The 24,185-nt window shown below is 35.2% G+C and overlaps 1 protein-coding gene across 2 annotated transcripts; it reads left to right on the forward strand.

The window, feature by feature from the left end:
* The first annotated feature begins 11,492 nt into the window (after positions 1 to 11,492).
* On the forward strand, positions 11,493 to 23,831 carry s100z (S100 calcium binding protein Z). Of its 2 annotated transcripts, none has more exons than XM_007246990.4 (3): positions 11,493 to 11,680; positions 14,806 to 14,960; positions 22,766 to 23,831. In XM_007246990.4, the coding sequence occupies exons 2-3, from the start codon at positions 14,820 to 14,822 to the stop codon at positions 22,916 to 22,918; spliced, it is 294 nt and encodes a 97-aa protein (XP_007247052.2). In that variant the 5' UTR covers positions 11,493 to 11,680; positions 14,806 to 14,819; the 3' UTR covers positions 22,919 to 23,831. The 2 variants fall into 2 exon arrangements, with proteins under 2 accessions (XP_007247052.2, XP_022531919.1); XM_022676198.2 differs by having other exon boundaries at positions 11,494 to 11,680; positions 14,802 to 14,960.
* Positions 23,832 to 24,185: the final 354 nt, after the last annotated feature.

Here is a 24,185-nt window from a genome sequence, read left to right on the forward strand (position 1 = left end):
TTTGCTATTTTAACATGCTTTTTTTATTCTTTTGCCTTTGTAACTTGTATTTAAAAAAAAAAATTCTACTGTTTTTACCATTTTACCTTGTTCTTACCATTTTTTTAACAGGCTTTTACGTTTTTTCCCCATTTTTTTCATCATGTTTTAGAGTACTTTTACAGTGTAGTGTTTTTATTATGCAGGTTTATTAGAGCAGTATGTGTGAAGTGTGTGTTATTTAGCTGAACCTGTGTTTGTAACGCAGCTCTTTCCTAACACTGTTTCAGTATTACTGATTTTACTGTAAGTTTCCTCACTGACTGAAATTCAGTAAGATCCAGTGGAACTGCAGTTAATTTCAGTCTCAGAGCTTCATCAACAGCGGACTTGAAAATGTTTCTCTGATTGTTTGTCAGTACTCAAATATAAATTTAAATGCTTCAGGTAGTAAATGCAGTAATTCTGTGGAATATCTGTTTCTGTATTAGTGTTTGATACGGTGTATCCATTAGTTATTTACACATTATTTATTTTATATTTCAAGCCTTTGCTTCAGTTTTTTGTTATTGGATGTCAGCCAGAAATCTCTGTGCTTTGTAAAATCTGTTTTTACAGTTTTTCTCAATTGGTTTGGCTCATTTCTTGAAACTGAGATGACATTCCTATAACTAAAAGGTAAATTGGCCAAACAGACTTACAGTTCTTCACAACACTTCAGATAACCAGCAAAATGTCATATGTCTCCCAAAACGTTCATTCTTGCTTCAAAATGAAGTCTTTCTCCCATATAAATAGTCAGTACCATAAAAATGGCATAGATCCTTCTTAATTGCTTTGGCACATTTTCATTAATTTTGTCCATCTGTCAAAATAAACTGGACGGTGCAGCAAAACTACATGGATCCTCATCACTGCTCATATCGCTCCAAAAACAGTTTACCCACGTGTCAAAACTGATTTCCTTTCTCACACAAATCATCAGTGCCCCCAAAATGCATTGTCCCTTTGGCATTGTGTAAGTACTGCAGGTCAAAATGCTTAGATGTTTTGTCTTTATGGCAGAGGTCTAACTAAAGGAATACAATGTTCACACCACACACACTGCACTCTTTCTGCTGAGGAAATTGTAACTATTTTTATTTACAAGTACATTTTTACACATTACTGTAGGTAGAAAGAAAATGTATGAAGGAAAATGTATCAAATATACTATGTATACAAATTACAAAAACCTGCAAAAACAAAACAAAATACATTACAGTAGGTAAAAAAATAGTCAAGCATCACAAATGCAATACAGTAACATTCTGACTACTCTGTGTCACTCCCCTCTCTCCATCACCTTCCTGGCCATCCATCCGCTGCAGTCTGTTTGGCCATCAACATTGCATCTGATATGTTCTTTAGCAATGCACTGTGGGAAGAATGCCTGAGCCATCCTCTACACTGATCGCCACAGGACTATATAATCATTATATCATCACAGGACTATATCATCGTTATATAATCACAGGACTAGCATCAAAGAACTAGCACCAGGCCAAGATGTATACAGTGGATAGAAAAAGTCTACACACCCCTGTTCAAATGGTAGGTTTTTGTGATGTAAAAAAAATTACAATAAGACAAATAATTTCTACCTATAATGTGACCTATAACCTGTACAATGCAATTGAAAAACAAACAGAAATCTTTCAGGGAGGTGAAGTAAAAATAAACAACTGAGATATTGAGGTTGCATAAGTGTGCACACCCTTTTATAACTAGGGGTGTTGCTGTGTTCAAATTTAACCAATAACCTTCAAACTCACTTTAAATTGGAGTCAGCACACACCTGTCAACAATTAAAGTGCCTCTGATCAACTCCAAATAAAGTTTAACTGTTCTAGTAGGCTTGTCCTGATATTTTTGTAGCCACATCTTTCAGCACAAGCCATGGTCCACAAAGAGATGCCAGAGCATCAGAGGTATCTCATTATTCATAGATATCAGTCAAGTGAAGGCTACAAAAGTCATTAAATATACCATGGAACACTTTGAAGACTGTCATCATCAAGTGGAGAAAACATGGCACAACAAGACATTACCAAGAACAAGACATTTGACAAAAATTGATGATAAGACAAGAGGAAAATTGGTCAAGGAGGCTGCCAAGAGGCCGACAGCAGCACTGAAGGAGCTGCAAGAATTTCTGGCAAGTACTGGCTGTGTAGTACATGTGACAACAATCTGCCGACTTCTTCATATGTCTGTGCAAAACTAACATCCAGAAAACATCTAAGCTCTACTTAATTTTCCAAAAATTCATCTGATATCTACCAAACGCATGTGGGAAAATGTGTTATGGTTTAATGAAACCAAGGTTAAACGTTTTGGACATAATTCCAAAAGGTATATTAGGCGCAAAAGCAACACTGCTCGTCACCAAAAGAACAGCATTTCACCTACAGTGAAGCATGGTGGTGGCAGCATCATACTTTGGGGCTGTTTTTCTTCAGCTGGAACTGGGGCTTTATTCAGGGTGGACGGAATTTTGAACAGTTCCAAATACCAGTCAGTATTGGCAAAAACCTTCGGCCTCTGGTAGAAAACTGAAGATGAAAAGGAACTTCATCTTTCAGCACAACAAGGACGCAAAGGACACATCTAAATCAACAAAAGAATGGCTTCAGCGGTATAAGATTAAGGCTTTGGAATGGCCCAGCCTGAATCCAGACCTGAATCCCATTGAACATCTGTGGGGTAATCTGAAGAGGGCTGTGCACAGAAGATGCCCTCACATTTTGTCAGATTTTGAGCAGTTATGCAAAGAAGAGTGGGCAAATTTTGCCACATCAAGATGTGTCACGCTGATAGGTTCCTACCCAAAAAGACTGAGTGCTGTAATAAATGCAAAAGATGTTGCAACAAAGTATTAGTTATATGTATTTAACCAGGTGATTTTAAGTTTTTTGTTTTATATTTTTTCGCTGTAAAGATTTATGTTTGTTTTTCAATTGCATTGTACAGGTTATAGGTCACATTAAATGTGAAAAAAGTTATGAAATTATTTGTCTTGCTTTAATTTTTTTACAACACAAAAACCTGGCATTTGAACAGGGGTGTGTAGACTTTTTATATCCACTGTATATAGAGCAATGCCAGCATTCAAAATAATAGACAACAAACTGATGGATTGGTCACCAGTAATGTGGGACACTCATTTTCGTCAAAACCTGCTTTCACCTGTTACCTACTCACCTGATTGTAATGAATTTATGAAATGTTCCAAAATATGTGTTCTGTATTGTATTACAATTTCTTAATTCATTTTGAGAATTGAGCAGACTATTCTGCAGATGATGACTTATATGATGAAATTGTGCTGACATGTTTTGAAGAGAACAACCATTACACTGAGAACTAACCAATTAAGATAGATCAACAAGATGCATTCTTTTGGAAAATGTACTAAATGTAGGATGATTGTGTTAAGTGTAGGCTACTTGTACAAAACCATTTGCAAAGATGTACTAAGTGCTTGAGACATGTACAAAGCATTTGAAATGTGATGAAAGCAATGAGAAATGCCATTCTGTTATGAGAAACTGCAAGTTAGTTTGGGAATTTGTCCATGTTATTTTGAGAATGTCATCTCAGTTTCAAGAAATGAGCCAAACCAATGGAGAAAAACTGTAAAAGCACTGCAAAAATATGCTTGACTGGCTGCATGATTTTGAGAATCTGCAGAACTACCTTTGGCCTCCAGGGGTCAGACTTGCTCCACCCATTTTAAAGACATTAGAAATTATAACCACAGGCTTTGTTTAACTGAGCTCTTCAGGAAAAGGCACCTTAAACACATTCAAATTTAAGGGTCCCTCCTTAAACCTTTCCATCATATGGAAATTCTGAAAAAAAAATTATCTTTACAAAATTGAAACATGATCAACTGAAATGTTCTTTCAATTGAGAGACCACGTTAAAATAATATTTATAGGTATATTTTTGAAAAAAAAAAAAAAGAACATTGTTGTTTAACCTCTGGAATGTAATCAGGAGGAAGATGGTTGGTCATGAGCTATCAAACAAAGCTAAAGTGCCAAAAGTAGTGTGAAAGACTGGTGGAGGACATGCCAAGACGCATGAAAGCTGTGATTAAAAATCTGGTTTATTTCATCTAATGTTAATCTCTGATTTATTCCTATGTTAAAATATTAGAATTGTTGTTTCCAGCTGAATATGAATTTGTTTTGTTTGCATTATTTGAGGTCTGAAAGCACTGCATATTTTCAGTTGTTTTGAACATGTCTGCAAATGAATGCACTCAATGACAATTTAGGATAAACATTGCCAGTAGTTTATAGTTTATAGAATAAAACAACAATGTTTGTTTTACTCAAATATATAGCTATAAACACTCCAATCAGACAAAATTGGTCATTTTGATTTTTTTTAGTGGAGCTGTTGCTAAGGACATTGCAGCAACAGTTAAACATGGTGGTGGTAGTATGATGGTGAGTGGAAGCTGTTGCTGCTATAGAGCCTAGATGACTTTGCTGTAATTAATAGAAAAATCTGTATCATAAATAAAGCTGCTGATTCTTGGAGTGTGTTGTAGAGTGGAAATATTTACATAATCTTCATGATACCAAAAAACTGTTTTGGTCCTTAAGATACCTTTAGGGTTTTTTCAGTTTGAAACAGTGGAGGATACTCTTAAGGTGCTTCAAGAAATCTTCTCCTAAGGTGCTTCAAAAAAAAAAAATCTTTCTTTTAAAAACTTTTTTCTTGAAGGTTCATCAAAGTACCCTTGAGAGATGCTTCCACAGTTTTAAATGAAAGAACCCCCACATATTTAAGCAATAATACATGTACACATGTAATATTGGCACTGCAGCCTCTCGTCTACAACTGTAGTACTGCGACTATATCACAGCTTCATTATCGCTGTTTATTGAAAGATTTTGAGTTAAAGAGGATGAGAAAATATGATCTGTGTGGTTATAAAAACTCTGTGAGTTAAAAAAGTTCTATTGCTGCTCTGTTTGTAGCTGCACTGTTTGGTTTGTAAGCGCTGCATCGTTGCTAGTTTGCCTGTATGTGGCGGTGTAATACATGGAGAGCTTTGTTTACAGTGCATTACCGGCTGATAATGGCACTCATAGAACGCCTCTCAGCCAATCACATTGCAGGGTGGGAACTAACTGTGAAATAATCCTCAATAAACATATATTTTTAACAGTGCCAAAAGTTCCTGAACGTTTAATTAGTTATTGTTTATTGCTGTTTTTTGTGGAATGTTAAAGATTACTCCATTTGAAACAACCAGCCAGTGTTTTTCTTTTTCCTTAGATTTAACTGATATGTACTGTATTCTTCACTAGTACCGGTACTTAAAGCAGTATATGAATAAAGTACCAGTCAAAAGTTGGACACTAATTAAATTAACAGTTTTTTCTATTATTATTATTATTATTATTATTATTATTATTATTATTATTATTATTATTATTATTATTATTATTATTATTATAAAATGATGCATTGTTCTGCATTGTAGATTAATACTAGAGTCAAAATTATTAAGAAAAAAATCTGGAGCCTTACCGTACATGCTTATTGCTATCTTAGACTCAATAAAAAACACTGTTTATATGCTATAGACACAAACATATAAATATATAGATATAGATATACATAGACTCAAAAGCTCATAAGCTTCTTGTGCACTTTTTAAGTTATTTATAGCTCATTTTCAATGTCAGGGCTCTCAGGATTCTAGAAAGGAGGTGTGGAGCTACTTTGAGCTGGACAACAGTGAAAAAAGCAATTTATCGGGGCAAATTATTATGGCCCGTGTCACCCAGTCTGAAGGGTATTCGGACTGTTAAACTGTATTCGAAACTGTTAAAATCTCTGGATCTCGGAACACTGTGGGAGAACGGAGGTGTGCTATTCATCAAAGTACCACTTTAAATGAAATGGTTTATAAATTAGATTATTAATTATTATTAATTATGTTATAATGCCATAAAATCGATTGATAAGCAGTTACAACACATCAGTTGAAAAGGCAACAGTGATCCGTTGTTGGCTTAGTAATTTAATTCAACGTAGGCATGGAATTTATGGTAAAAAAAAAACATACTTACACCTATATTAATATGACATGTTTAATGCTGATTGATGGAAAACACAAAGTAAGATCAGTGTCTAAAAAAATCTGAGGTTTGACTGTAGAAATTAATTAATTAAAGTAAATTAATTTCTATTTAAGTTTTTATTATAATTATTATCTGCTTAATAAAGGGTTTTAAAATATTTGCAACCTAATTCATTATTATTAGTAAACTCCTTTATAAACCGTTCATAAACCTTTATATAAAGGTAGTCTTATTTTAAAGTGGTAAAGTACTTTTTTTATCATGTTTTACTACACCAAAAGTCCATTTTACACCAGAGTTCTTCTTTAAGGTTGATTTGTGAGAGAGAGTGTGTGTATGTGTATGTGTATTTGTGTGTGTGTGTGTGTGTGTGTGTGTGTGTGTTGGGATATTAAGAAAGGCTGTAGCTGAAAGCTGAAAGTGTTGCAATCTCTCAGTTCCAGCGTTTAACAGCAGGCAAAACCCTCTGGCGAAATATTTCATCATCCTAACAAACGGAAAACAGAGAGAGAGAGAGAGAGAGAGAGAGAGAGAGAGAAGGAGAGAGAGAGAGCAAGAGAAAGAAACACACACCTGAGCCTCATCTCTGCCTGTCCCTCAGGTAACACAGCAGCAGTAAAAATAGCCTCCCCCGTGTCAGTCCTGAACAGACAAGACAAGACACTCTTCCCTTACTCATCTTGTAATCATCTTTTTCCTTCATATCCTTTTGGGGGGGCAGCATTGTCAATTAAATTCAATTAAAGCAAAACAATAACCTTTAATATCTAACCCGAAAATCTACACTCATACTAAGATAACTACATTATTACATTATTAATAAAATCACTTGATTAATATACTTATAAATATTAATAATTCAGTTTCATGCTTAAAACATGACTTGCTTTAATGTTTTAATATTGTACACAAATCTGATTTATAATCTGAAGAATAATGCACAAGCAAGGGGTTGTTGGCAATAATTTAACTCGTCAAAAGTTAATTACTTGAATGTCTTGTCCTCTTAATGTGTTTTATGTGTTTAATCCATATTATGACAAGAACTACTCAACTAAGTATGTTTTGCTGTATCTTTCTTTGAATATACAAATTTAAAAAATAGAAGATTTCTGTAGACTAATAAGTTTATTGTACATAAATGAAGATTAAAAAGTCCTTCTCACAATCCCCAAGCCAAGCAAGCTCAAGCCATAATACCACCTCCACTGTGTTTCACAGATAAGCTGCTATGTTTAAGATCATGAGCAGATCCTTTTTCTCTCCAAATTTTAGCCATTTCTGTCACACTGGTAAAGATTCCTCTTTGTTTTATCAGTCCATAGGCTTGTGTCTGTACTTTTTGAAAAATTCCAGCCTTTCCTTTGCATTTTTTTGTTAATTAGTGGTTTTCGTTTTATGTTGCTGATGTCACTGACATCAGTAACTTAGTACACCAGTGACGACTTTCTTCTTTAGGACATTTCAAACTATTGTTCTGGCTATTGCCAATATTTGTGCAATTTCTCTGATTGATTTTCCATCTTCTCTCAGCTTGCATGTTTTTCACTTATAGACAGCTCTCTGGTTGTAATATTGAATACTTCTTTGACTGTAAATATACCATCTGTACAGGCAAAACCCAAATCAGAAACTCAGTGTAGACATTACATATAATGGCATATATTCTCACAAGTCAAATATCCAAAATATACAACTCTGGAAAAAAATAAAAGACCATTTAAAATTATGAGTTTCTAAAAACTTCCAGGATATAATCAAGAAGAAGATGAATGATCAAGCTGAACTGCTGGCATTTTTGCACCAGGAGTGGCAGAATAAAGTTATCAAAAGCAGTGTGTAAGACTGGTGGAGAAAACATGCCAAGATGCATGAAAACTGTGACTAAAAAACAGGGTTATTCCACCAAATATTGATTTCTGAACTATTACAACTTTAAGAATATGAACTTGTTTTCTTTGCATTATTTGAAGTCCTAAAGCTCTGCATATTTTTTGTTATTTCAGCCATTTCTCTTTTTCTGCAAACAAATGCTCTAAATTACAATATTTTTATTTGGAATTTGAGAGAAATGTTTCCGTGGTTTATAGAATAAAACAACAATGTTCATTATACTCAAACATATACCTATAAAAAGCAAAATTGAAAAAGCTGAATCAGAAACTAAAGTACTAAAGTATCTGGCAATAAATCGGATTTTAATATGGGGTGAAATAATTGGCAATGCGAAATGAGTTTTAATTTAGATATTAATATCTTATTCAAAAGTTTGCCGAAAAGGAAATTGAACAACATTTGTTCAATTTTTTTTGTAAAGATGTTTTTTAGTATACAGTGCATTATAAAACAAATCTCATTGCTTTGAAATGTCCTTCCTATTCTCCTTGTTAATACATGTAAGTGGTGAAGCCTTCACTCCTATAACTTCACTCTTGCCTTCTGGAGGTTGTTGCTGATGTCACTCACTACAGTTACTTACACATCACATATATTTGAATTATTAATAAATAATTAAATAAATAAATACACAATAAAGGAAATAAACAAGGCAGAAGATAAACTGCTATGGGCTGTTTTGTTTATAAAACATGAGGAATGTGTGTTTTTATTGATCTCTATAAAACGCTGGTTAATAAAGCATTATTGATGAAACGTTAATGACGTATTGATCTGAGTGTACAGTAGTGAGTGTGTTCTTGCGGGGAGAGTGTCTGATAGAGGGGCCGGATGCTTTAGGAAAATTGATGACGTTAAAGAGGTGTGTATTGTTTACGCCGGGAGTGTGTCACAGTCTATTGTAGAGAGACACAGGGGTGCTACAAACCCTATGAGTATGTGTGTGTGTGTGTGTGTGTGTGTGCACACATGCACTAACATGAAGGTATAGTGTGTGTTGTAAGGTGCACCAGGTGTGTGACAGAGCTGCAGTGCACCCCAGGGTGTGTGTAGGTCTCCAGGGAGCACGCAGCAGGTCTACTGTTACAAACGTAACAGGAGGAGGTTTACACTTCACTGATACACAGGGGCTCCATTTAGACTCTGGACTGGAGGGTTAATTGGAAGCCAGTCACACAGTAGAGTTTATTCAGGGTCTGTAGCAGAGAATAAAATCAAATGAATTATTGACATAGTAAAAGTGCAACAACCGCAGAATATCAAAGAGCTTTAATACAAAACAAATAAAAACAAAAATAAAATAATAATAATAAAAAAAAAATAATAAAGCAAATTTACTTGCTAATATTATTAATGCAAGGCAAAAAAAAAAAACGTATGTGCTGTTAAATTAACTTATAATCTCAAAAAAGAGTATACACTTTGCACTGCACAGAGGGTTTATTATACAAAATTGTACTTTCTTTAATTTAAAAGGATTTTCTGTCACTTTGGGTTAAAATTTTCAACTTCCAGATAAGCTGTGCTCTACTAAACTCTACAAAATCAAAACTCTAAACTCTTTACACAACCATATTTCACCTTACTAAATCAAAACTCTGAATTCTTTACATAGTAATATTTCACCTTACTAAATCAAAATTATAAATTCTTTACATAGTAATATTTCACCTTACTAAATCAAAATTATATTAAATCAATAGACAATTTAGCATGTACTAAATCAATACTAAATCAAAACTATACTAAATCAAAACTATACTAAATCAAAATTATACTAAATCAAAACTATACTAAATCAAAATTATACTAAATCAAAACTATACTAAATCCAAATTTTACTAAATCAAAACTATACTATATCAAAATTATACTAAATCAAAACTATACTAAATCCAAATTTTACTAAATCAAAACTATACTAAATCAAAATTATACTAAATCAAAACTATACTAAATCCAAATTTTACTAAATCAAAACTATACTATATCAAAATTATACTAAATCAAAACTATACTAAATCAAAACTATACTATATCAAAACTATACTAAATCAAAATTATACTAAATCAAAACTATACTAAATCCAAATTTTACTAAATCAAAACTATACTATATCAAAATTATACTAAATCAAAACTATACTAAATCAAATTCTAAGCTCTTTATATAGTAATATTTCACCTTACTAAATTAAAACTATACTAAATCAAAACTATACTGAATCAAAATTATACTAAATCAAAATGATACTAAATCAATAGAAAATTTAGCATATACTAAATCAATACTAAATCAAAACTATACTAAATCAAAACTCTAAATACTTTACATAGTAATATTTCACCTTACTAAATCAAAATGATACTAAATCAATAGAAAATTTAGCATATACTAAATCAATACTAAATCAAAACTATACTAAATCAAATTCTAAACTCTTTAAATAATAATATTTCACCCTACTATATCAAAACTATACTAAATCAAAACTCTAAATTCTTTACATAGTAATATTTCACTCTACTAAATCAAAACTATACTAAATCAAAATTTACACAATTGTATTTTACCCTACTAAATCAAAAGTGACTGTCAAAGTCGCACTGAATCAAAACTATACTAAAACAAACAAAGTCATATCAAGGCCTAACTAAATTAAAACTCTTCTAAATTTATCAAAACTAAACTACATTTTTGGTTTTACTTAATGAAATATATTAATTTAAATTATGTAAACCATAATAATAAACCACAATAATTACCATAATAAAAATTCAATAAATCAACTTTAGTGAATAAAATATATGCTATATCAGAACTTAAATAAATAAAACCTTCAATTAAAACATTTATTAATTGATATTTTACCATATCAAAAATTCTAAAGCCAATCTATTTTAAAGCATAGCTACAAAATAAAAAAATTTTTTTCCGCCAAATATTTTTTTCTGCCTGTATCAAAACTCCACAAAAACTAAAGTTTAAAAATAAAACATTGCTAAATAAAAACTCTCTTCTTTATAAAACTCTCTACCTTCACTAAATCAGAACTATACTAAATCAAAGCTTTACAAATTAAAACTATATTATAAGTTGAACTAAACCCTAACTTAACATTATACATGTAACATTTATAAATGTTGCAATAGTGTGCAATATTAAACTATAATCAAATATTTGCTAAATTAAAACTACATTAAAGTAAAACTTGACTGAATCTATTCTATACTCAATCAAAAAAATCTTAAATGTGCTTAAAAGCACTTCAAACTCCAAAAATAAATGAATCAGGTAACATAAACTCACTTAATAAATATCTTGTGAAGCAGGTGTAAAGTGGGCGGGGCATCTGGAAAGGACTGCATGTGTTCCCATGGGGATACACCTGGCCTGTCACATGTTGCCATTGTAACGGAGGAGGGACACAGTCACAGGTAAGTTTATAAACCAGCTGTTTAACTCATACACTCACTCACACACACTCTCTCATCTGAGACTGAAGACTCTTACAAGCTCCTGACATCCCAAAGAGCCTGAACACACACACATACTCACACACACACACACACACATACTCACACATACTCACGTACTCACATACTCACATACACACACAGGTGTGACCCATCTCTCACCGGTCTGCTGCACTCAGGTAAGCACTGCCTCTTACTCTGCAGGTTAATGTAGATTTAATCCTGACTGGATGAATCACAGCTTGCTATTTGGCTGTTTGTTCTAATTACAATTTAATACAATTTAAGTAATACAAGCCTTTATATTAAATTGCATTTAAATTTGATTTGCAGTCTATATAAACAGGTTTGGGTCAGTTTCAGTTTCAGTTTTCAGTTTAATATTCAGGCCATTTGAGACTAAATTCATGAAAAAAGAACAACTAAGTGGAAAACATCCTTAATTATATTTTTCATAGTTGTTTTCCATTTTTCTATTAAGTATAGTAAGAAAAGAAATGGGGTTTTATTTACTTTTACACTTTTCTTTTTTCACTTCTGTCCCTCTGAATTTGAATTTAGGGAAAGGAACTAAAAAAAAAATTTTGGAGTATATTAGATTTCCCTCATAACAAAAGTAGGTAGGACTATGTGCAAAAAAATGAAAAGATTTTAAAGAGATTAAATAATTTATTTTTTTGTTCTGAAATTCAGATTGTGAGGGGCAGAAATGTAAAACTAAATGATTTTTTTACCATAATAATAGAAGTAAAAAATAGAGGGAAAAGTTAATAGTATCTCAGGTAATGCTGGCTGTAGCAAGTAATGGTAATTGTAGCAGGTAATGCTGGCTGTAGAGGGTAAAGTTGATAATATAGCAGGTACTGCTAATTGTAACAGGTAATGCTGGCAGTAGAGGGTAATGTTGATAGTATCACAGGTAATGCTAATTGTAGCAGGTAATGCTAATTGTAGCAGGTAGTGCTAATTGTAGCAGGTAGTACTGACTGTAGAGGGTTATGCTGATAGTATCGCAGGTAATGCTAATTGTAGCAGGTAATGCTAATTGTAGCAAGTAGTACTGACTGTAGAGGGTTATGCTGATAGTATCGCAGGTAATGCTAATTGTAGCAGGTAATGCTAATTGTAGCAGGTAGTGCTGACTGTAGAGGGTTATGCTGATAGTATCGCAGGTAATGCTAATTGTAGCAGGTACTGCTAATTGTAGCAGGTAGTACTGACTGTAGAGGGTTATGCTGATAGTATCGCAGGTAATGCTAATTGTAGCAGGTAGTGCTGACTGTAGAGGGTTATGCTGATAGTATCGCAGGTAATGCTAATTGTAGCAGGTAATGCTAATTGTAGCAGGTAGTGCTGACTGTAGAGGGTTATGCTGATAGTATCGCAGGTAATGCTAATTGTAGCAGGTAGTGCTAATTGTAGCAGGTAGTACTGACTGTAGAGGGTTATGCTGATAGTATCGCAGGTAATGCTAATTGTAGCAGGTAATGCTAATTGTAGCAGGTAGTGCTGACTGTAGAGGGTTATGCTGATAGTATCGCAGGTAATGCTAATTGTAGCAGGTACTGCTAATTGTAGCAGGTAGTACTGACTGTAGAGGGTTATGCTGATAGTATCGCAGGTAATGCTAATTGTAGCAGGTAGTGCTAATTGTAGCAGGTAGTGCTGACTGTAGAGGGTTATGCTGATAGTATCGCAGGTAATGCTAATTGTAGCAGGTAATGCTAATTGTAGCAGGTAGTGCTAATTGTATCAGGTAGTACTGACTGTAGAGGGTTATGCTGATAGTATAGCAGGTAATGCTAATTGTAGCAGGTAATGCTAATTGTAGCAAGTAGTACTGACTGTAGAGGGTTATGCTGATAGTATTGCAGGTAATGCTAATAGTAGCAGGTAATGGTAATTGTAGCAGGTAATGCTGGCTGTAGAGGGTAAAGTTGATAGTATTGCAGGTACTGCTAATTGTAGCAGGTACTGTTAATTGTGGCAAGTAGTACTGACTGTAGAGGGTTATGCTGATAGTATAGCAGGTAATGCTAATAGTAGCAGGTAATGCTAATTGTAGTATGTAATGCCAATAGTAGCAGGTAATGCTAATTGTAGCAGTTAATGCTAATTGTAGCAGATAATGCTAATTGTAACAGGTAATTCTGACTGTAGAGGGTAAAGTTGATAGTATCTCAGGTAATGTTAATTGTAGCAGGTAAATCTGGCTGTAGAGGGTAATGTTGATAGTATTGGAGGTAATGCTAATTGTAGCAGTTGAATATGGTGGATGGGTAGCTGATTGTAGAAGGAAATGTTGGCAAATAGATAGCTGATTTGTTGCAGATAATGTTGACTTAATACAAAGGATATAACCATAAGGTAATGTTAAGTGTAGCTGGTAATGTTCATAGATATATAGCTGATTTTTGCAGGTAATATTGGTAGACACAGCTGATTTTAGCAGGTAATGTTGGTGGATACATAGCTGATTGTAGCAGGTAATTGTGGTAGATAAGTAGCTGATTTTAGCAGGTAACTTTGATTTTAGAAGATAAGGCTACAACTAGCAGATAATGCTGATTTTAGCAGGTAATGTTGGTACATACATAGCTGGTTTTAGCAGGTAATGTTGGTAAACAGGCAGCTTATTTTAGCAGATAAAGTGACTCTAGGAGCTGATGTTAATTGTAAATGATAATGCTTTTCCCAGCAGGTAATGCTTATTGTAGCAGGTAAAGATGGTAGATAGGTAGCTGATTGTAGAAGGTAATGTTGATTATAGAAGGTAATGCAGATTGTAGAAGGTAATGTTGGCAAATAGGTAGCTTATTTTTGGAGATAATGTAGACTTTAGAAGATAAGGCTATAACTAACAGGTAATGTTGATTTTAGCTGGTAATTGTGGTAGATATGTAGCTGATTGTAGCAAGTAATTGTGGTACATAGGTAGCTGATTGTAGCAGGTAATTGTGGTAGATGGGTAGCTGATTGTAGCAGGTAATAATGCCTGCTACAACTAGCAGATAATACTTATTGTATAAGGTAAAGTTGGTGGGAAAGTAGCTGATTGTAGCAGGTAGTGTTGATTGCAGAAGATAAAGAAGTTTCTAGCAGGTATGGCAAATTATAAAAGGTAATGTTATTGATAAAAGATAATATCCTTTAGAGTAAAAGAAAAGTAATGCTGACTGCAGTACGTAATGTTTGTAGAAGATAATTTGTTAATTGTAGAAGATAATACTGTTTCTTAAAGGAAATCATGATTGACAGATATATGATTGTAGTTTAGTAATGGATTATTTCTGTGTGTAGTTAGATTTCTGCAGCATCATGCCCAGCCAGCTAGAAGGAGCCATGGACGCTCTGATCCGAGTCTTCTACAACTACTCAGGCAATGATGGAGACAAGTACAAGCTCAACAAGGGGGAGCTGAAGGAGCTTCTGAACGCCGAACTTACAGACTTCCTTAACGTAAGTACCCAAAACACTGCAAACAAAAAAAAAAACCCAAAACCTCTTAACACACACACACAGCTTCACACACAGATACAAACTAATCTGTTCAGCAGAGGCAGTACTCAGCCCTTTGGTGTAACAGGATTCCTCACGCTGACACCCGTTTATAGCCACCAAGCTGAGGAAGGCATTAGCAAACAATGAGACTGTAGGTTCATTCAAAAACCAACACAATTTCTACCTTTCACTAAATATAACTGACCAGTAAAGACTGTCTGTTTCTTTAGTTTAGCACTGATGCTACAAGGGTAAAGTGGCTAACAAGCTATGAAAGCGTATATGCACTGATTAGCATGGAGACAATTGTCCTTTGTTGCATAAATATTAAATTTATACCTGTTATTTGTCTCAGCATTAAACTTTTATTTTTTTCTTAAAGTTGCAGTCTGTATTATTTAGTTTCTAAACTGAAAGCAGAAGCATTTCCAAGTAGAGAAGGGACAAAGTATTGTGTTTAATGGTACCAGTGTAAATGGAACGTCCATTCCTGCTAAGCCTATAGACATATTTATTCTAAAAACTGGGTGTTGGGTCGCTTTTCATGATTTCTTCTGGCCACGTCACACGTCTTTATGTACTTACATCACATGTACAACCTCTGAAAGAGGATCTGGCTCAGTTTTACTAAACGTGTGCTGCTGGTGGAGCAATGGAGACTTCAGAAGAGGAAACTCAGGCCTCAGTATGTCTTTCATTCATAGTAAAAACAAAGAAACGAAGGAGTGAAATTTCTGACTGAGCGCTCTCTCTCTTTCTCTCTCTCTGACTGAACATAACCTGGAATCGGATTCACACGCTCTTAAAGGAGACCGCATCAAACCCGCCCAGTTTAAAATGATTCTTCCGCATGCTCGGTGCAATTACCCATTCTCCCCAGAGAGGGCCATCAATCCCCCTAATCCCAGAACTTACAGTCATCAGCTTTAAAAAAAAAAAAAAAGACAACCTCTACTCTAATTGTTTGGTAAAACGCACCAGTGGCAGGTTACATGACGGCCAAATCATAGCAAAGTTTTAACACAGTCACAAAAATATTTTTTTCCCTTTTTTAGTGCAGTGTGCTGATAGCAATGTAAAAAGGCTTGCTTTAGCTTAGTTAGATTTCTTACCCCTTTTTGACAGTTGGACAGGAAGCAATGCAGTAATGTGCCATAGTTCCCTAAGCAATCCATATTCACATAACCAGCAAAGAGTATAGAGGTGATGAGCTGCTCTTCAGTATCAACAACACCATATTCTGGCTTAGGCACTAGTGTATTTTATTGCTTCATTAGCTTTGACTAGAGCATTTTTTGTGTAATAGGTGTAAATGCACTAATTGACAAAAGAAAAACATCACCATGAATGTAATGATGATTACAATACTAGAGTTAACAAATAAATTTACCTACAGCCATAGCTGGAGACGATAAAGTTCCAGTCCCTAGCAGTCCTGCTTTCTAGTTAATGACACAAATCCAACTGAAGGCAATAGTGGTTTGCTGACAGAAATCCTAAATGGCAGGCAATTCCTTTAAAGGTCTCATTTCATCATAGTTTTTTCATTTATTTTAAAAGATCTAGTTGTGGTTTCTAGTATGAAAGAATGGCATGTGAGCTGTTTTTTTTTTGTGAAAAAAGTGCTCAGGTGTTTCTATTTAGGCCTGCTTTATTTCACTGAGTTAGAGGTCTCTTTGAGCGGTCCTGAGCCGAGGTGGACACAAACTCACGAGTTGACGTAGACTTCTGAGCCTTTTCTGATCGACTCGTTTTTCTGAGGCTTTTTTTTTCTTTTACTAGCTACTGCAGACAAGTGAAGCTGAGGAAGAGTTTCACTCTTAACTCAGAGACACCTATAGTATTCCACAAAGAACCAGAAAAAATGGATTTTAGCAGAAGGAGACCTTTAAACGACGATCCTGCCTTTCCAGTCCAATGACGCACCCCTCTGAAAGGATGTCAACTGGGCAACTTTCACCAAGAGGTACACTACACCAAAATAGTCTCAGAGGGCCTTTTTATAAGGCAGCACTCAATTACATTTACTGCCCTATCATTTAAAATGGGTCCATTTTAGAGATCTGTTTTGTTGTTTTGGGAGGAAGGAGGAACAGTAGTGTTTGAGGTTCATGGTCCCTCACTTTCTGGTGCTAAACTCTAATTTTTCAACTATGACAAGATTTACCAGTTTAATATTCTAGAGCAGCTTTAATGTAAGGAGACAGCTGCGTACATTTGTTCTTTGTCTGAACTGTCGCTCTGAATCTTGCTTCAAAATCCCATTTACGATCTGTGGCAGAGATAGCGGGAGAGCGAGCGCCTGTGAAGATAAGAAGCGATGGGAATAGCTGGACTTGTCGCTTTTGTTGATTTCTGTGAGAAACTGGCCTCGGCGTGTTTATGGAAATTCGCATCACGCTTGTTGCATTGCTGTTTTGCGTGGGAATATTTTAACGTGTGTAAACGTGGAATTGATTCTGGAAATGACGCATCATTGCACAGCATCAGCTCGAGGAAAATGAGAGGAGCGAATAGCGGGGAGAGAGCGAGGGCAGGCAGGGTACGTTGGCGAGTTCACGAGGACGCTGCTCGGTGCCACAAGTCATTTTCTTTTCCTCTAAGAAAACAGGATGCGTTCGCGCATAAATCAGCCTTATTAGCTGCTCGCTGAACTGCGCCTAATGTTGTTTAATTCACTCCAGTTACAACAGGAAGACTGCAGTTAGCAGCAGTGTGTGTACATGTTGATTATCGGCGGGTCGGATTGTGAACTTTTTCAACTAGTCCATGGATTTTCTGTTTGATTTGCTTCTTGCGTGGAGAGCAGCTTAGTCCGGATCACTGGCAGAGGGGATGTCAGAGGTCAGAAACACAAGCGCTCGTGAGAAAACAAAGAAACGGAGGCCTTCTGGTTTAACAGCACCATTTGAAAGCAGCATTTATCGATGCTAATTTATGCAGCGTTGAGTTCTGACTCAGAATAAACCAGAGGTTAGGTCAGTCAGAATCTTGACTCTTCTTACTTGTAGGGCTTCTTTTATATCTTTTAAGTTTCTTTTCCATTTTCTTTTTTTCTTTTATGTCTCTGTACGTAGCTCTGGCTGAAGGCTGGTCTCATGAGTGGCGGCACTTGCTCTGCTAACAATAACTCTTCACTCCACAGCCTGGTGAAGTTCTAAGCTCAGGGAACTGGAGCCTCTTAGAAGACCATCTGTGTTTTCAGCTACTGTAGACTACATACAGTGTTATGTCATCTATATAGGTCTAAATAGCTGTGCAAAAATTTCTAAGGAACGCATTCACCTACTTTAAGTTGCACCTACTGTTCACATAGATGTGCAAATGCATGCAATGCCAATGGAGTAGATAAAGCTGAATCTATTGGCACCATGCCTAATGCATGACTTTCATGGAGCTATGAAACGACATTGCCGTTACCTTTAGGATATCGTGGAGTAGTGATCATCCAACGTCTCAGTTGAGACACTTACTCCCAACTCTATTCAATACCCTTGATTTTGGAAGGAACAGTCAATGACCAAGTGTCACAATACTTGTGTAGATATTGTGTTTAAATCTATACTTTACTGGGTCGATTTCCAGTGGGTCTGGCGATCATATCGGGAGTGGAGTAATGCTAACAAAGCGACAAAGCGACAACCAATAATTTATTTCTTGTCTCTATGTTAGGAAACTTTTTGTATCCACGATTTTTCATCAATTGTCGAGTTGAGATTTTGCTTACTTTCCGCAATTGATCAAAATAATTCTAAACTGATTTTTTGGATCGTTCATGGATATGGAGGTTCAAAATCTCCAGCTTCTGCTATCCTTTACTCAACTGTATGGTTCTGGATGATCCTTTTCTATATGATCCATATTTGCATATCAACAAAAGTCTTTTTTTTGAAGAAGCAGCATATAAACTACCTCCCCCATGTTTGGAAGCTGTAAGGTATCTCTTTTTATGAGCTCCTTCAAATCTGTGCTCTATTACACTACTGTCACAACCAACTGATCATCCAATTCATTATCCAACTCAAAACTTACCAGGATAACCGATGCTTTGTCACGTGAACATGTTTAAATATAGTATTCATTTGTTAAAGTGACAATAATTTGTGCACCCCTGATTAAATTAAATGTATGTTTGTTTGTTTGTTTGTTTTTTTCACTACAGAGAACACCTCTGAACATTTTAATGCTCAGGTAATGTTAATTTGCCTAACTTAGCATGATGTAAAATGGGTGGGGTGAAGTGTTAGAGGCACAATCCAAAGAGAGAGTTATGATAAAAACAACATCAACATTGCTTCATATGCATCCACACAAACGCACAAATGTAGTGGGTTTTTTTTAAACATGATGTTGAACACTTCATTATCTTAGTTTCATGTTTTTCAATGTATTATAGGCCTGTTCTTTATAACAAGCATAAACATTTGCTATTCCTAGAGGTCTGGGAAAAAAAAATTAGATTCCACTTCAGTTTCTGAATCAGTTTCTCTGATTTTGCTATTTATAGGTAAATGTTTTATTCTATAAACTACCAACAACATTTCTCTCAAAATCCAAATAAAAATATTGTCATTTAGAGCATATATTTGCAGAAAATGAGAAATGGCTGAAATAACAAAAAAGATGCAGAGCTTTCAGACCTTAAATAATGCAAAGAAAACAAGTTCATATTCAAGTTTTAAGAGTTCAGAAATCAATATTTAGTGGAATAACCCTGCTTTTTAATCAGTTTTCATGCATCTTGGCATGTTCTCCTCCACCAGACTTTCACACTGCTTTTGGATTAGCAGTTCAGCTTGGTTTGATGGCTTGTGATCATCCATCTTCCTCTTGATTATATTCCAGAGGTTTTCAATTAGGTAAAATCAAAGAAACGTATTATTTTTATTTTTTCTTATTTTTTTTCCAGAGCTGTATGTTGTGGCAGCTAGCATGCTAGCTAGTTAAATTTCTTTACACCTTTACACCTTAAACGATGCAGCAGTTACATTTCGTCACCTGAGTCTGCTGCATGATTTTGAGATGGAATGTGAAAATTTAATCAAATCAACTCAAATAATTTTAGCTCTCTATCACAGAGAAATAAGGTGTGGATGTTTTTATTCTTTTTTTATTTTTAATGTTATGTGAGATTTTATCTTTATCCAAGTCAAAATTACCCCAAGAGCACAAAAGTAACTCATTAATGGGGTTCACATCTGTGAGCAAAAGTCTAAAGTCCATAAAAACCTTGAACAAGCCAGGTGGTCTAGGAAACCTCAGCTTAGTAAAAGAACATTTCTTCACTCCTAAACACATTGATACTCCACAATGCTAATGTCAAAAGGTTTTGTGGACAGATTACACTAAGTTTTAACTATCGCTGCAGTACATTTCACATAATGAAGTCACTGGCCATCACCATGACAAACATCATCCCAAGTGTAAAGTGGGGGGAACATCATTATATGGACCTGCTTTGCTGCATTAGAGCCTAGCCTAGCCACCTACTTCAGCTGAAACTCTGTAGAAGTTGGGTGATGCAACAGGACAATGACCCAAACATGTGTCCACAAGTCCTCAACAGAATGGCTTAAAAAAAAAAGTCAGAGCCCAGATTTCAGACGCTATGGATTGGATTGAAGAGGGTCGTACGCTTGAGGTGTCTAAGGAATATGACAGAGCTAAAGCAGATCTGCCAGGAAGAATGAGATAAAATTCCTAAAGATTTTTTTGTGTTTTTATTTTAGACACATATTTGAAGGTGAAGCAGCCTTTGTTTTTTGCATTGTATTTATTTATTTTGATGCTGCATCAGGTTATTAAAGGGATGTTTCATTTCTTAGGGAGAGAATATAAGGGGAAGAACTACTTAAAAAGGAAGGGTGACACTTAAAAACAAGGGGTAGGGGTACATCAACAGCATATATAACATAAGGGACACTCTGGCAAAGTAACTCAGATAGTGAGGCCACAGGGAGTGAGATACCGAGGCAGTAAAACAGACATGACGGGAGGCTGAGAGACAAAGAGAGAGAGAGAGAGAGAGAGAGAGAGAGAAGGAAGAAGAGAAAGAGGGAGAGAGAGAAAGGATCGATTCTGTGGTGTGGGAGGTGTTAATAATGAACACGAGACGCTGGAAAGAGTTTGTTAATGCCTTCCATCTCCATCAAACACTGACTCATCCTGGATACACATTCACACATATCTCCACAGCTTTCAAGCACACAGACACAAGCGTGCACACACACACACACACACACATTCCTTTTGATAGCAAATAATGCAGCTTATGGGAGTATGATGGCTCTTCTGCTGCGGTTCACTGAATTTAACCACCAAACAGTTGATGGCTTTCCGTTGTGATAGCTGTGCCTAAATTGCAGGATAGGACTCATTTGATTGGCTGCAGAAAGAAAAGGAAAAGTAGCTACACTACACACACACACAAATCGAGAAACACACATGCATGCCATTTGTCTGTTTACTGAGTACAACACTAATATTAAAATAAATAGAGATAAAATTCATACAGTGGTTTTATATCGAGGCGTTCATTAAAACATCTCTAAAGCTCTCCTCTTGGGAGTCTAATATGTCCAGTAGGGACATATTAAGCTATATCATTGTTCAATAAAAAAAACAATCTACAAAACTGCAACTTTACAGGAGAGATAACAAACCCTTTTACACTTTCAATGGAAGTCAATGTAAAAGAGTTTATTTCGGGGGCGTCGAGTGGTCCAGCGGTCTAAATGAGCGCTGCCACTATGAGCGGGAGGTCGCAGGCTCGAACCCCCGCTCATGCAGCTTTGCCATCAAGCCTCCGGGTCTCATAGGGAGCACCTCCTCCGGGTGGGTAGATGGCGCTCTCTCCCCACATCACTCCTAGATGTCCGCAGCACAGGGCGTCTGTGAGCTGATGTATCGGAGCGGAGTCGCTGCGCTGTCCTCCAAGCGCGCTGTGATGCTACTCTGCAATGCTGCATTAAAAGTGATAAACAAACCAAAATACTTTAGGTGCTCTTATCTGGGGTGCTGTTTACTTGCGGCTTCTGAGGCAGGTAACTGGCGAACTTATCCTGTGCAACAGAGGTAAATCTTGGTCTTCTTGGTCTTTACTGGGTTGGTCCTGATGAGAGCCAGTTTCATCATAATATTTTTGATAGTCTTTTCGACTGCACTTGAGAATATTTTGAAAGTTCTTTATTTATTTCAGAATTACTGACCTTCATTTCTTATATTTTTTCTTCACTTAGTTGAGTAGTTATAATGTATTTGAACATTATTCGAATAGGGATATTCTCTGTATACCAAATCTAACTCTTCACAACTTTTGTTGTACAATTGATGCTCTCAAACACATTAAGAGACAAGACATTCAAGTAATTTACTCTTGAAAAGTGCAGCACAGCTGTTAACTAAAAGCCATTCCAGGTGACTCTACCTCATAAAGCTGATCCAGAAAATCCAGCCAAGAAAATGTGAAAAACTGTTGTCTAAACAAGAGATGCTACTTTGAAGAATCTAAAATGACTTTAGTATTTTATTAAATAATAATAAAAAAATAATTTAAAGTAACAAGTTTACAGGAAATAATGAGATTATTAGACTGAAATTGATGGCCCTGGATATTACTGGGAGTAATGTGTACATTTTAGCTGTCCAGTATTTACAGTAAAGAAAGTTTCATGATTGATTTTGATGAAATTATAAATTATCATTTTCTTTCTCTCTCTCTCTCTCTCTCTCTCTCTCTCTCTCTCTCTCTCTCTCTCTCTCAGTCCCAGAAGGACCCGATGCTGGTGGAGAAGATTATGAATGATCTGGACTCCAACAAAGATAATGAAGTGGACTTTAACGAGTTTGTGGTGCTGGTGGCGGCGCTGACCGTCGCCTGTAATGATTTCTTCCAGGAGTCTCAGAAGAAAAAGTAGAAGTGTCTCCTGCTGCAGAACGTAGAACGCACTGCGGAGTAGACGTTTAAAAATACATGTTAGAAACTTAAAATTCTATTAGTTCTCTGTAATTTAGTATATGGTTGCAGCTATATTGCATGAGTGTGTGTGTTTGTGTGGACGTGTTTCTGCGTGTGTGTGTGTGTGTGCGCAAACGTGCGTGTGAATGCTTAGATTTAGTGGCTAATTTAAATTCACTTGTAAGACATTATTAAATTGTCAGATTTGCTGAAATGTTGTGAACCATCAATATATACAGTACCTTACAAAAATTTGAACGCACCTCATTCGATGTTTTTCTCGATTCATTTCTTTATTTAATTTATGTTCTACATTGTTGATTAGTATCAAATAAATCAAAGCAATTAAGGGGCACATATAGAATCATGTAGTGAACAAAACACTGAGATGGTGATTTGGGATGAGCTAGAGCTTCACAGAGTGAAGGAAAAGCAGCAACTTTTGTTCAGCACCTCCAGAAACTCCTTCAAGATGTTGAGAGAACTTTTCCAGGTGACTCTACCTCATCTAAAGTATAAATAATGTTCTGGTTTGTTTAAAACTTTTTTTTTCTACATGTGCTCCTGTATAGCTTTAATGTCTGCAATATTACATTTACAACGAAATATATATATATATATAAAGAAAGAAAATACATTGAATGAGAAGAGGTGTGTTCAAACTTTTGACTATTACTGTAACTGAATCTAAAAACACTTGATGTATTGACTCACAATATCATTTTACATAGAAAAATTTCAACTGGGCTTTGCTATGATTAAGTAGTTTCACATTCAGTGACTGTGTTTTCTGTGCCTGTTAATAAATGTTATTAAAAAGCATTAAATGTGTGTACTACTCTAATAAGAACTAATAAACTTGATATAATTCTTCTGGATGTCGTCTGTATTGTGTACATTGGTTTTCTCTACTTGTCACAGTAACATTTTTTAAAATGTAATAGATAAAGTTTTTTGTTCAGATTCAAAAGATTCAGAAAAAAACCCTCTTAACTTGCAGAGAAATTCAATGTAAAGAAATGTTATTCAAACTCGTGTATCTCTAAAACAGCAACTTTTAACTTTTAATGGAATTTATGTAGTTTTGGAGAATTTTTATTGGTCTATTCATCAAGACATTCTGACCTCATGTAACAATAGACTTAACATGAAAAATGGAGCTACTTGTTTTTCACTGGACAGCAACAATGTACAATAAATAATATTTCTCTGTTTGTCACAGTAAG

Source organism: Astyanax mexicanus, chromosome 17, assembly GCF_023375975.1.
Source record: "Astyanax mexicanus isolate ESR-SI-001 chromosome 17, AstMex3_surface, whole genome shotgun sequence".
Classification (NCBI taxonomy): Eukaryota; Metazoa; Chordata; class Actinopteri; order Characiformes; family Acestrorhamphidae; genus Astyanax; species Astyanax mexicanus.